Consider the following 13,439-nt stretch of genomic DNA (forward strand, 5'->3'; position numbering starts at 1 on the left):
AGAGTGATACAATTGAAGCTCAACAGTTCACCTCAGCTTTATACTAGTTAAATCAGTAACAGAATTCAAATTTTCCTTTTCTTATCAAGAGCATTTCCTAAATTTTCAAGAATTCCGAAGAACTTGAGAGATATATAAGGTTTAAAAAGAAAGTCAAACCACCGTATTTAAGTCTGCAGAAGCAAAACAAAATAAACTGGTTAAAAGAACTTAAATCAGTTGCAGTCGAGTCAACCAAATATCAAATCCTAAAATCAGTTGCCCTGCACGGAACCTTCCGCACCCGTGTCAACTGCAGGGCGCAGACAGCGTCCGGGCGCCGTGGAGAGCCGGCAGCCGCGCTCCCCTGGCACCGCGGGCTCCCTGGGCCCGTCGGGTCAGGCCCTGCTGGGCTTATGCTCTGCCGTCACTGTGCTCGTGTTGACCACGCCCAGGATGTTACACTAACGTGACTGACTGACGGTGGCCGAGTTCTCGGAGCACTTTCACTCTCCCAACATCACTTGGTGGCAACTGCAATATGTGATCTATGTTTTTTATTTTCTAAAACCCTTCCAGGTAAAAGTGGCAATGTGGGTCTTGAAAAGATGTTTTAAATATAGGCTACATGGCAGGAAGTGTGCATAATTATAAAAATTACTGTTTATTTTTAGTACACCAACAGAAACACTAATTAGCTAATTGGTCATGAAACATTAACTTATTTCGATAACTCTTAAAAGACTTCCTCTTTCCTCCCAAGAAAATAATTGAGAAAAATACCGTGAAAGAGCAGTTTCCACAATTCTTTCTGCAGTAAGCAGTCTTAATGGCCTCTTCCACATACGGGAAATTCAGGATGGAGAACGGCAGGCCGAGGTGATGCACGAGGCGGCCGCATCTGGGAACAGAGCAAAGACCAGGTCATTGCAGTGTTTCCTGCACCGTGACCCTACCCGAGCACGGTTTGGAAGAGCGCCGAGTAGGTTCGGTGCTCGCAGAGCTAAGACCCGTCCATGCCTTCAGAAAATGTTCTTCAGCGGGTCTCAGACAAGCTCCCTGGCACTCAGACCAGCCCAGGCCATAGCAAGACTGCAGCGGGCCTAACACTAGCACTTAGAAAGGTACAGATACATCACTATAAATAATATCAAAACTCTGTACTGTGGCCGCTGTGACTTGGTCAAGTACAATTTTGTAATTGACCTAAAAATTCTACCAATGCGCCAACCACTGACATAAGTTAAGCTCTTTAAATCACATGAGCGTTTGATAGCCACTAGGCAGCACCAAGTCCACCCAAGAAATCACAGCACAACAGAAAAATCCTAGAGTCTTGGATTTACTTTAAAAAAAAAAATCTGACGCAACAAAAATTTCAGCACAATGAAAGACATAATTACAACACTGGACACTCTCAAAAAGGGTGGGGTGGAAATGTCCTCGCCCACATTCTCCAGTGTGCACGATTTCCTGTGAATATCAACGCGTTACACTTTGCAGCTGACTAAAGTAGAGCTTTGCTGTCCTAAAGGAATGACGTGTAATATTGAAAATAGCGTGAGATCAAGGAGGGCTTAGGCCCAGGCCGAGTCTGGCTCACCATCTCTGAAGAACCAAAAGAAAACCGCGCCCACTAGGGATGTTAATAATATCAAATAATAAAATGCAAATGTTTTGTTTGTTCAAGGAATGAAAAGCAGATTTGTGCTGGTTATTTGTGCTACATAATTAACAGTTCATAGTTCAAGAATTCAGGTTTGTAGTCTTTAAATTTTTAATTAGAAATAAGCAAGTGGTCTGCAAAGTGTGGTTTGTTTTGTTTTGTTTGAGTGTTTTCTTTTTTCTTTATTTCTAATGTTGACACTATTACTTTGCCCCACCCCGCCCCACCCCTTCACCACACTTGTCTGTGGTTATGCAGACATGCCCCTTGGCTAATCCCTTCACCTTCTGTCAGCCAGCCCCCCAAAGTGTGGCTGTTCTGCAAAACCCTCAGGTTAGAACCGCATGGTATACAAGTCGCTCCTCACTGTGTTTAACCAGAAGCCAGTTTACAGGGGGGAAGTAGAGTCAGTCTTCTTTATTTCCCTACTGAAGTGCTGAATTATGTAAAAGTCATTTCAAAAATACCAGAACCAAATATTTTAATGGGCTCACTTTGAAACTAAGTACTTGGTAAAAAAATAAAAACAGGTGTCTTAACTTAAATCACTTATTATTAAATTAAATACAAAGCAGGTATCTGTTCATTTCTGGTGCTGTGTGTGTACACACCTGTCATATACGAGGAAGTCATCTTTATTTCCATTTAAGAGAGTCCAGACATCTGTTTGGTTTTCTTCTTGTTGATAAACAGGAATGTGCTCTGAAACCTTACTTTTAAGATCCATATATTTTGATCGAGAAGAGATTCCTTGATGATTGACAACAATATAGGAAATGTTAGAAAAACCTTCTTTCTCCAGTTTTACTCGCAGGTCTTCCAAACTAAAATATTTGGGAAAGATACAAAAAAAAAAAAAAAAAGAATGAACTCATTTAATTTTATTGGTGACTTTTCTCTTTCTCCTCTGTTTTCTACAGGAAACACTTTACTACTTTTTACTTACACCCCTTCTTTATATTTTTGTAAGGGACTAAAACTTTCATCTTTTAAATTATTTATTGAGCACTTGTGCTCAGTTAAAACCTTATGGTAAATGCCTGCACAAACATGGCTCATTTCATGCTCAAGTTAATCCTATGATGTGTAAATTTTTAATCCATTTTACAGAGAATTCTACCCAGTAAATATTTGGCAAGTAACCCAACAAGTAGTTTTACGCATATTTGTTATACATGTTTAACAAATTCATATTAATATATATGTTTGTTAAATGACCCAAGGCCTCTGTGGCAAGTCTAATGCTCCTACTCCCACGAAGCTTCATCTTTGCCACATTGAAATACGAAGGCATTTGCAGGAGTACATTTTAGCACATTTTTGTTACACAAATAATATATATTTAGTAAGACAGTATAAAACACAGGTCGACAAACAGAAGAGAAAATTTTCATAGTCCCAGGAAAACCGCTGTCAACATGCTCTCTCCTCCTTACACGTTCTATGCAAAGATGTAGTTTTCCCAAAAAGGTGATTTCATAAATATGTCGTTTCTGTTTTTAGTGTGTGTGTGAGTGTGGATGCACATGCTTCATAGCGTTTCCCTGAAGCAGTCCTGCACCACAGCAAGGATCTCACCTGTGGGCCTGCATGATGCAGAAGGGTCAGCTGGCTTGAAGAAGGGCCACCACGGTCACTGAGCCGTAGGAGTCCAGCATTGGGTCTTGGTCCCCTATGCTCCAGGCCGGAGGCCGCTTACAAGTGGCGCTTTCCCCCTGGCTCTCCGTCCCTCCCCAGGGGAGGAGGCAGAGAGCCAGGGCCAGCCCCAGGCTTCTCCACATTGCCGGGCTTGTCCTGTAAAAGAGAAGAGCTCTCTGTCATCTTCATGGTGGCGTCAGTCAGGTCTTTCTGTGAATCCAGCATGATTCTCTCTCCTAGAAACATCTAGCCGTGGATTGTCTCCACGTTGCTGGGCTCATTATGTTGGGCCTCCATGCGCCAAATTTCCTTTATGGTGGGAAGATCAGCCAGAAGCGGGGTAGTGGTCAAAGCCCCCCTTCACTGTCCAGCTGAGCAAGGTGCTTCAGTCCGCACCCCAGGGAGATTCGCCCAAATGGAGCCAGAGGCTTCTCCAGGAGGCGGGACTTGGAAAAAGTTTGGGACTCTGGCCACCAAAACTAAGTAACCCTGCAAACACGTTTGATTTTTGAGCTACGCCAAGTTCTGATGGCTACCTGCCATCCTTGACCAACCTAAGAAAGGAAAGGGCAAGTCGGGGTTCTGCACAGGAATGAAAAGAGCCGGCCTGGAAAGAGCCCAGGGGGGAGGAGGTGGCAGGGAGGGAGCCCGCCACCAGGAGGGCGGCTTGGGCGAGGCCCTCAGCCCCGCAGGTTCCAACCGTCTGTATTTGCAAGTCTCCCCGGGATAGCTCCCTGTTGTTGCTCTTGTTTTTAAAAGCCTAATGCTATGCGGACATCAAAGGGTCTGAATCTCTTCAGGTGTAAAACCAGCTGCCCAAACGTTACCCTGGACCAGTGGGAAAAACCTCAGCAGGGAGCAATCCTGCAGAGCCACCGCCTGGTACCACTAAGTCTCACTGAAATCTCACTCAGCTCCTCTGTTGGCTGCAGACACTTTCCTGTGACCAGAGGGCACGTTCTGGGGTAAAATGACACCCATCTGAGTAGGAAGTTAAACACCCGAGCAGAAATATTCCCAGCAGCAGCGCTGGCCCAGATGGAGCAGGTGACTTCAGAGGTGCTAAGAAAGGAGCTGCTTCAGCCGAGCCGAGCAGAGGAAGGAAACCCTTACGGGCGATCGGGCTCGTTTTGATGTGAGACTAAGGAAAGATCAGCACAAAATGCCAGAGCTAGGAAGAGGGCGCCTTTTCAGACGCTGATGTGGGATAAAGAAGGAAAACCACTTTTTATTTGGGGGGCCACGGAACAGGAAGCTAATAAGTTTCCCAAGTGGGCCCAGAATGAAGAGGGTAACGTCAGATGGATCTGGGCTCTAAGGCACGGCTAGATGTACAGGGTGTGCCCCAAAATGTATACACCCTTTACAGCCGATCACTCAACTGATGACTCTCTTCAGATTTAACCCATTGGAATTAATAATTATTCAAAGTGTGTATACATTTTGGGGGGCCACCCTGTAGATGGGACCTTATAGAACCTGGTTCTCTCACATTTACCACAACCTTCCTACTTATATTTCAGGATAAGAGCCTAACTAAAGGGGGGGGGGGGGTAGTAAGAGAATAAATTAAATAATGTATTAAGGCCATCCCAACTATTACAACATTTTAAAAATTCTAATATTTAAAGGAGAAGATTTATCTAGATGAAATCTGGGGAATTTCTTTAGTAGTGTTTGTATTGATGATGTAATTATCCTTATAGCTACCATTTATTGAGCATTTATAAAACTACGTGCAGGGGGTGCTAATTGTCCGCGTCCTGGCAGTTCATCCTGACAACTGCGTGAGCGTTACCCCCCTTGCAGCTGAGCCCATGGCTAAGAGAGATTCTGGGCATCTACAGAGACAGTAAGTCCCAAGGGAGACAGGACCCAGACCAGCTCTGCTGACCCCAAGGCATGACCGCGGAGCTAGTCAGGCAGCGGCGGCTTCTAGGCCGTGTCATAACTACCTGCAGTCACTAGCAGCCGGGCTGTTCGTTCGTGTGGTTAGGCCCTAGAACGGCAAAGAGAACTTTAAAATCACTCGGGCTGTTTCGTTTCTTACTGGAACGGCTAGATTTATCCCTACCTCCTGGAATATAAACTCAGTAATGACAGAGCCTTCCTCCTGAATTCAGCGCTTGGTTCTCTCACGGCCGAGCGCAGAGCGTCCCCAGGGGCCGAGCAGCGGGCATAAACAGAAAGGCTATTTCACTCCTTTCCCTGTTTTTCGGTGGAAAAATAAGCCATCGGCAGAGGGTAGTGAATTAGAGAGGACGCGTTGAGATTTTTCTCTGCCCTCGTAACCGACAGGCTGCTCAACTGTGTTTATTTAAGACCATTTTTTTACATAATAGGCTTTTGACTATTATTACAGCCGTCAGCTCCATAAACAGAATGAAGATACATAACAACACTGGATTTACTGGCAGCTGATCCAGTAACAGTTAGAAAGCAGTAAAGATTTCACTAATCTCATCACAAAACCCAGGTCTGTTGGCCACACACAGACCCACAGTTGTTTAAAATCCCCCTTTAAAGGGCAGGAGGCCCTTCAACTCCACGGCTGCTTTTGCCCTTTAGAGGCCTCACTGCGTCTTTCAGTGGGAGATACTTGAGCTTGAACCCGCACTATCGCCTGTAGGACATCAGGATTCTGCAGAGCCCAAGCGCTGGGCTCCTCCAGCCTCCCCTGCTCCCAGCTGCGAGCCCAGCGGTGCCCAGCGGTGCCCAGGGAGAAACCCCCGCGTGCAATGCGCCCACCAGAGCCCCCCCACCCATCCTGCAGGGCGCGTTTAGTTTCTCCTAAAATCTAGCCCAAAAGGAGAGAAACGCTTTATCAGGTTCAAAACCATCTCACGTACGAAACTCTAAAAGACGCGGGTATTGGAAAGGCAGGGCTCCCACTTACACAAGCAGGCCTCGGGCGGGGCTGTCCTTCCTCTCCGCTCCGCAGCTGGCTCCTGCAGGCCCGGGGCCTCGGTATTTATAGTCCTGTTGTTTACCCCGCCCCGCTCCGCTCCTGTCCCAAGGCCAGCTCTGGGCCGTGACCTTGTCCCCAGGGCAAACCCCTGAGCTGATGGAGACAATCAACTCCAAAGCTAGCAGCGGGCACGGCCCCAGCCTGGGCGCAGAGTTGGTGGGAGTTTCTGATTTATCCCTTCTTTTCAGACACCCCAGTGTGTGGGATCTAATGGTACGGTCGGGGCGGGAGGAGGGGCTCAGGGGAGAGGGCGTCCAAGGCCCGCGTGCTTCCAGACTGGGACCGGGAAGAGCACTTGCTGAGCCAGCAAGTTAAGCTGCTGATTTTTAAAAAAAGAAAAAAAGAACCTTTTTTCCCTTTCGCTTAGCAGCAGCCAAGCCTAAGCCGGCTGCGTGCCGTCCGCTAGAATCACCTGCTGCTGTCACCAAGCGTCTGGGGCGGCCTCGCTGTGTACCTCCCGAATCTGGGGGGGCCCCGCGGGGCCTCTGCTCCGTCCTTCTGCACCCCCCACCTGAGGGAGACCGAGCCTCACCCCGTTCTCTCAAAGCCCTACCCCCGGAGGGCCTGCGCACCCCACAGGCTTTTGGATCGAATGTAAAAATCTTTACAAAATCAGTTCCAAACAAATAAAAGTTGGCAGTGACAGTAGTTGGACATGGGAAAGGGTGTGGACATGACACAGAAATAAAGTGGAAAATCCCCACTGTCCAGTTCTACATCTTCATAACCGAGTGGTCACGCACGGATTTAGCCCATGTTTTCAGCTAGACTCTCACCTTTTATGGTCTCAGGCGGTTTCCATGGAGAACAGGCCCCTGTGGGCCCAGGATGTGCTTCAAAGAGAGCAGGGCTCTGGGCTGTGGTTTTGTAAATCAGTTCATTAGCTACGGCAGGTGATCCCTCGGCGTCGGCCCCTTCGCTGCTGCAGGGAGGGCCCATGTAGCCTTTAAGGCCCTGAGCCTGGCGTCAGGCGGTGGCTGGTGTACATGCGACGGAAAGTGAGGGCTCCCCCGCACCGTGGGACACAGTGCCTTTGACCTGAGTTATTCCTCCTTCCCCTGCATGGGTCCCAGAAAGCGCCCCAGACCCCCTCCGGAGCGTCGCACCAAAGATAATGTTGTTTGGGCGTCCGTGTTGAAAGACACGCAAGGCCAGCCTAGCCAAGAGCAAGATGTTTTCCGAGCGGACAAGACAAATGAGAACAATGGCGGGAGGAAGGCGGCTCGGATGAGATAAGGAGCCGTTGGATCCTTTGAGATTCATGCGGAAACAAACTTGCTTTGAAGGGAGCCTCTCCTCCGGCTCCCAGGCCGCAGATCTGAGGACCGTTTGGAAGATCAAACGTAAGTGCGGCTCAGGAGGGAGCTCCACACGGCGCCAGATTTCATGTGGGGCTGAGCACATTCAGGGAGCAACAAACATCAGCGGAAGTTTTGCTCGAAATAGGATGTTATTAATTTTTTAAAAGGGAAAGATATCCAAAGGTAGTGCCTGCAGCTCCTCAGGGGACACGGTGTTGACATCAACATGCAAGAAGCATGTAGGGGCATCAGATGACCCCCAAACATGAATCCCTGAATGACTGAAACACCTGCATTTATAGAGTGTGCGTTTGTGTTTGGACCTACGTTCAGCCAAACCAGGTACACACGTATGTTAACAATGTGCTAATTGATAGAATTCTGACAATTTTTTGTTAGTTTTTTAATTTTTAAAAATATTTTTTTATTGATTTCAGAGAGAGAGAGGGAGAGAGAGGGAGATAGAAACATCAATGATGAGAGTCATCGATCGGCTGCCTCCTGCACACCCCCTGCTGGGGACCGAGCCTGAAACCCGGGCATGTGCCCTGACTGAGAATTCAGAGATCTCCTGGATCATAGGTCAGTGCTCAACCACTGCTGGCCGGGCTAATTTGTTGGGTTTTTTTAAACAATGACAATAATTATTAATGATTTTTTAAACATTCACTGTTTGAAAAAATAAATAAAATATGTTAGGCAATTTTCATTAACATTGAATTGTTAACATCATAACATTTTAAGAGTTGCATACTGTTAAAAATCAATGTTCTATAAACTTATTTTTAACTTGTCTTTCAAAGTATCAGTACCAGAGTTTCTCGTTAGTTTCTAAAACCCTGAAGAAGTATTTTTCCACCTGACACTTTCCAGCTGCATTTGCCTCAAACACACACACCTGTTGTACTTAGAGAGGGACTGAGGGGTTTTAGTCACGTGCAGCCACGTGAGACAGAGGGAATGTGCAAAGTGGGATCCTGACTCGGACCATCTGCCCCGCACCAAAGGTAGGATGGATCCCCAGTCTTCGTGACAGAAAAAAGCAAATTAATGTCATACTTAACCAGCACTCGAACTAAATGTGTGGGTTTGATCAGCGACTCCTTATGTGGGTTTAATGATTTTTAGAAAACTGCTTTCCCAGAAATATTTCTGGCAAATCTTACGCCATTGTTCAGACTGGTATTTGGGGTGGATTTCATGGAATTTCTTCCTAAGTGTCCCATCTGGTTTTTTTCCCCAAATCTAAAATGAACTGCACCTGTTTCATTGTTGTTCCTAATCTTGTGTTCTCTAATGAATGACCCTCGCCTATTATATTTTTCATGTACTAGCGAACTGGCAGCCCAGCAGGCAGCACAGGGTTCCTGAAGGCAGGGCTGGCTGCACTGTCTCTGGCTCAGTTTCAGGAGATACTGAGGTCAAAGGACCCTCTAAAGCTAAAATCTGAGTGAGAAGCTGAGGTTTGTAAAAGCCCAAATTAGTCAACAAACTAAGGGGAGCCAGTGGCGGGGCTCAGAAAACCGGGTGGGGAACTGGAGGGAGAGATCAGGGAGTTTGGGACCAAAACTCAAGGAGTCTGGACCCTGGGCCGGCCCTGCTGACAGTAACTGGCTCTCGCGTCCTCAGCGGGGCTGAGTGGGGGCCGCAGAGACTCCAATAGGCCCTGGAACACGTTACAGCCGCTCTCAGGCCCTGGGGCTTCGGAGCCACAACAGTGGAGGCCCACCAGGCAGTTTGATACAAATTATTGATTTTTTATAAGTATTTGCAAGAATGTGTAAATGATGATAAATTTTTCCATAAGACTTATGAAATAAGTCCAAATTCTGGAGTTATAGAATCCTATTGAAATTCCTCTGAAGTTCCTTATAGCCCAAAGGGTGATCCAAACCTAACAAAGCAGGTCAACTGCTTGAAATTATTCTTATCTTGGCCATTTCTCACGGTCAGAGCCGCCAGATCGCTGACGAAGCTCAGGCATGTATTCATGTCCTCACATGTCCTAGACGTGGAAAACATCGGTCTGTCTAAGGAACTCCTCCTCAAAACAGGTAATGCCTTGGAACAAGCAGCTAAAATCATTTATGCTCATTTTCCTAAAAACTTAGAGAGCGTTCTGCTGTGTGTCTAGCATGCTATAGAGAGGCAAGCTTACACAGCTGAAACATTTTCTCCAGGGGCACTCCTCTCGCCTCAGTTAAATCAACATTTCAAGACAACCTGCTTTAATTTTCTGGCGTTTTTAGTTTGTGACTTCGTTTACACGTGTAGGTAGCACCAAAAGGTCTTCTAGGATTTGTTGATGATTTCTCAAAACTGAAGTGTTTTCTGCTAGATCTTAATGGAAATGTTAGGAGCTTTCTAACAGATAACCAGTTAAGTGTAAAAAGTCCAGACCAGGTAGCTTTACATAATGGTCATTAAGAACAATTCAGCTTCTCACAAGAAGAAATCGGGTTTTCATTTGTATCCCAGACGGGTGGAGAGGGGCATACGAGGCAAGTAGATGTAGCCATTCTCTGCGAGCTGTTCCTCGACCCCTTTTAACCCGATAATATGCCGTGGACAATGTGTAGAGATACCTCATTCTTTTAAAAAATTGCACATGTCATTCATCTGAATCTCAGAACATGCCCGGGCCCAACCTTGGCTGCTCCAGCTTCAGCCTTGGACTTGCCCACACTGTGGGTTCCGGCTCTGCTCCCCTTTGGCGACTCCTCGGGTGCTAACCTGGTCGTGTTATTAGCTGACTTGGCTTTGGCCTTCTGGGCAAGGTTTTCTCTCCATGACCACATGTGCAGTTACGTCGTCATTATTTCAATCTCAGCACTGAGGCCCATGACCCTGAGGGCGTCGCCAGCCAGAGGGGATGAATCCAAGTGGCCTTTCCTAGGGCTCCTCAGAGCGGCTGCCTCCCCCGCCACCCCCAGCCCGAGCGCTTTCCCTCTTCCCTCCAGGTCAAACCTAAGCGCAGGACTAGAAGTTCAGGCTCTGGAGCCAGATTGCCCGGGTTCGTGTCCAGCTTTTCTACTAATTAACTACATGACCTTGGGCAAGTTACGTAACTCAGTGCGTAGGTTTTCTCCTGTGGGAAATGAGAACAATAGCAGCCCTGCGCGGAGGCCCCCTGACGTCCACCCGATGCCCTTTCCCTCCCCCGTCCTTCGCTCCCCAGCTCCGAAGCCTTTAGGGAAGAAAGGAGAGACTGAGGAATCTCAAGAGGGGGCAGGAAGAGGTTAACCCAAGAACCATAAGCATAACCCAGGGACACAGACAATCACAGGGTGAAGGCTGGGGGCGGGGGAGGCGGGAGGGGCCCCTGGGGGGAAAGGGAGGCACCTGTAATGCTTTCAACAATAAAGATAAATTTTTAAAAAATAAAAGCAAAACAGCCTCTGGTTCTCAGCCAGTCCTGCAGCTGGACAGTGCTAACCAGTGGGATGGAGTGGGAGTGGGAACTTTGCCGGGAGCCCCAGGGAAGCTTTTCCTGCCGCTGGTCAGCACTGTGGCTCTAGCTCCCTGCTGGGGCCATCCGATGCTTGCAGGGACTCAGCATTTCGCAGCCTGAAGATAGAAACCTGGGCTCAGGTGCGGCAGAAATCCAGCGGGAACCGGGCCCTGGGCGGATCCCCAGCGCCCTCATCTGCCCAGGCTGCCCATCCTGGGCTTTCACGTGAGAAAACACAGGCCTCTGCTTGATGATGCCACGTGGTCGGGTTTCCCTCCCTTAACAGCTTGGTGGTTATGAAGATTGAAAACGAAAACACGTGGAACGAAGTCTTTTGTGACTTTGATTGGACTCGCATGGAATCCACAGGCCAATCTGAGAACTGAGTTTTTATGAGGTTACCCTTCCGGCCCGTGGACTAAGGCTGCCAGTCCACTTAGGTCGCTGTGCGGGGGTGCGGTGTGCTCTTCAATCGAGTGGTGTTGAAATAAAAAGGAAAGAAAATACACCTGAGCGCCCAGCACGAGGCCGGGCCTGGTGGGTGCTCACAAGATAGTGGCCATTGTGACGAGTTCAGGCCCCAGCTGAGCCCCGGGGCTCCGGGCCCAGCAGCCGCTGTGCGGCCTCGCCCTCAGCGTGCCCTTCACGCTTCACTTGACCGACGCGCCCGGCACGTGTAAGCCTGAAGCCCCTTCTGCTGCTGTGAGGTTTTGGATTGTTCCTGAACTTGTATTTCCTAACTCTGCAGCCGGACGTAAGGACAATTCCGATGCAAGGTCTCCCGCCGGGCTTTCCTCGGCTTGTGGCTGCCACTCAGGGGACACAGCTGTTTGTACAGGAATTTTAGAATTGCTGAAGCATTTGAAAGATTTTCTCACGTTTCCTGTTATCCTTGGTGGTCAGATTCATTAAAACTAAGGAATTCTCTAGGTGAATGCAGCAGCCGAGGGCTTGTATGAAATTATCTTGGCGATACATTTTTTCTTTAGCTTTTGGCTGCAGTAGAACCGATACTCCAGCAATGGCCTGTTTTAAAAGGCTACTAACGCAACAGAGATTTAACACCAGTACTAGCTATAAATACAAACTTTATTAGTTGTCGAACGATGCAATGTTTTAACAAGCTGCCCTCGCCCAGGAATTGGACTAGAAATAGAGCAAAGGCTGCTCTTCTCGCCCCATCGCCTTCTCACTCGCCGAGGTTGGCCTGTATGGCCCCCGAAGGTGGCGGGTCCCTGCCCCCCCATCCTGGGATTGATGCAGGAATTGGGGGCCGGGAAGCCCTTGCCTTCCTGAGTCCTTTATAGCTTTCTTTTGACACCTTCCCCTCTCAGTGTTAATCAAATCCCTCCTCTACTCTCGCTATTACTGTCTTTTTTTAATCACTCTCTGGGTTATGAGCTAAGGGCCTTCTCAGCTCTTATCCTCTGCAGCTGCCACCACGAAGCCTGGCGCAGGGAAGTTCCTCAGTGTCCACCACGTTTCATTGAGCCAAGTTGGTAACAAGCACCAGGAGCCCACCTGTAGCGTAGGCCAGGGCACACGTGGTTCAGATCATCAGTCGGAGACCCGGGTTCCTGTGGCTTGTTGGCTGCGTGAGATCTGCTTTCTTTACCACCCCACTTTCCTAAATGAGATCAGCTTCCCCACATCATCCAGAAGTGGTATAAAAATTACCAAGTACGTCTAAACGCCCAGGAAATCCCGAGGAGGGAAGACACGGTGCTTATAGTGTCTTGATCACTATCTTTAGGATGTTTTTTCTTAATTCAACAAATAGTTATTGAAAACCTAAGCGCTGACATTGTTCTAAGCGTTGCATATACATTAGCAAGCAAACAAGAACAAAGGAGAGACAAAACCCATTCCTACCCTCAGGGAGCTTATGGTTTAACCGTAGACAAGTGTTGACGAGTGCCGAGTAGGGGAGGGGAGAACACAGGGCAGGCAGCCGGTTGGGAGTTGGCCAAGGCTCCCCTGGGAGGTGCCCATTGAGCTGCAGCTTGAATGAGGGGTCGGACTTAACCAGAGGAAGCTGGAGAAAGGAGGGCGTGTGCAAAGGCCTGTGGTGGGAGGGCACACGCACATTGAAGGCACTGAGTGGTGGAGCTGGAGCGGAGGGAAGCGGGTGAAACACGAGCCGTGCGCGGGGCCGGGCATGCCAGGCCATGCAGACCCTGCGGGAGTTAGCGTCTGCCACGATCAGATTCGTGTTTCCAAAGATCAGTGCACGGTGAGGAAGGGCCGGGAGGCAGCGAGAAGGGTGCCGTGTAACCAGAGAAACTTCTCCCAAGGCCAGTCGGGCCTCTCAGCCGTCAGCCTCCCTCTCCCTGGTGCCCACCGGGCTCAACAAGGAGCTTGGAGGGGCCCTTTACAGACTTGGCCTGAATAGCTCAGGCTCAAGGGAGGGCCTAACAAGGTAAAGTGTTGCTCTAA

The 13,439-nt window shown here is 48.5% G+C and overlaps 2 protein-coding genes across 2 annotated transcripts in view; both read right to left on the reverse strand.

Annotated features, from left to right (window-relative positions):
- The window catches only part of SELENOP (selenoprotein P), an 8,366-nt gene extending 1,931 nt beyond the window's left edge, over positions 1–6,435 (reverse strand). Inside the window, exons 1-4 of the mRNA XM_081131488.1 lie at positions 6,180–6,435; positions 3,224–3,439; positions 2,257–2,469; positions 763–880 (exon numbers count right to left, since the gene is read on the reverse strand). Coding sequence (XP_080987614.1) covers positions 763–880; positions 2,257–2,469; positions 3,224–3,426 — 534 coding nt within the window. The 5' untranslated portion in view covers positions 3,427–3,439; positions 6,180–6,435. The remainder of the gene's footprint in view (positions 1–762; positions 881–2,256; positions 2,470–3,223; positions 3,440–6,179) is intronic.
- TMEM267 (transmembrane protein 267) overlaps positions 1–13,439 on the reverse strand; it is a 429,802-nt gene that overhangs the window by 213,824 nt on the left and 202,539 nt on the right. The gene's annotated exons all lie outside the window — the stretch shown is intronic.

This window comes from Miniopterus schreibersii, assembly GCF_964146895.1.
Source record: "Miniopterus schreibersii genome assembly, chromosome: 3".
Lineage (NCBI taxonomy): Eukaryota > Metazoa > Chordata > Mammalia > Chiroptera > Miniopteridae > Miniopterus > Miniopterus schreibersii.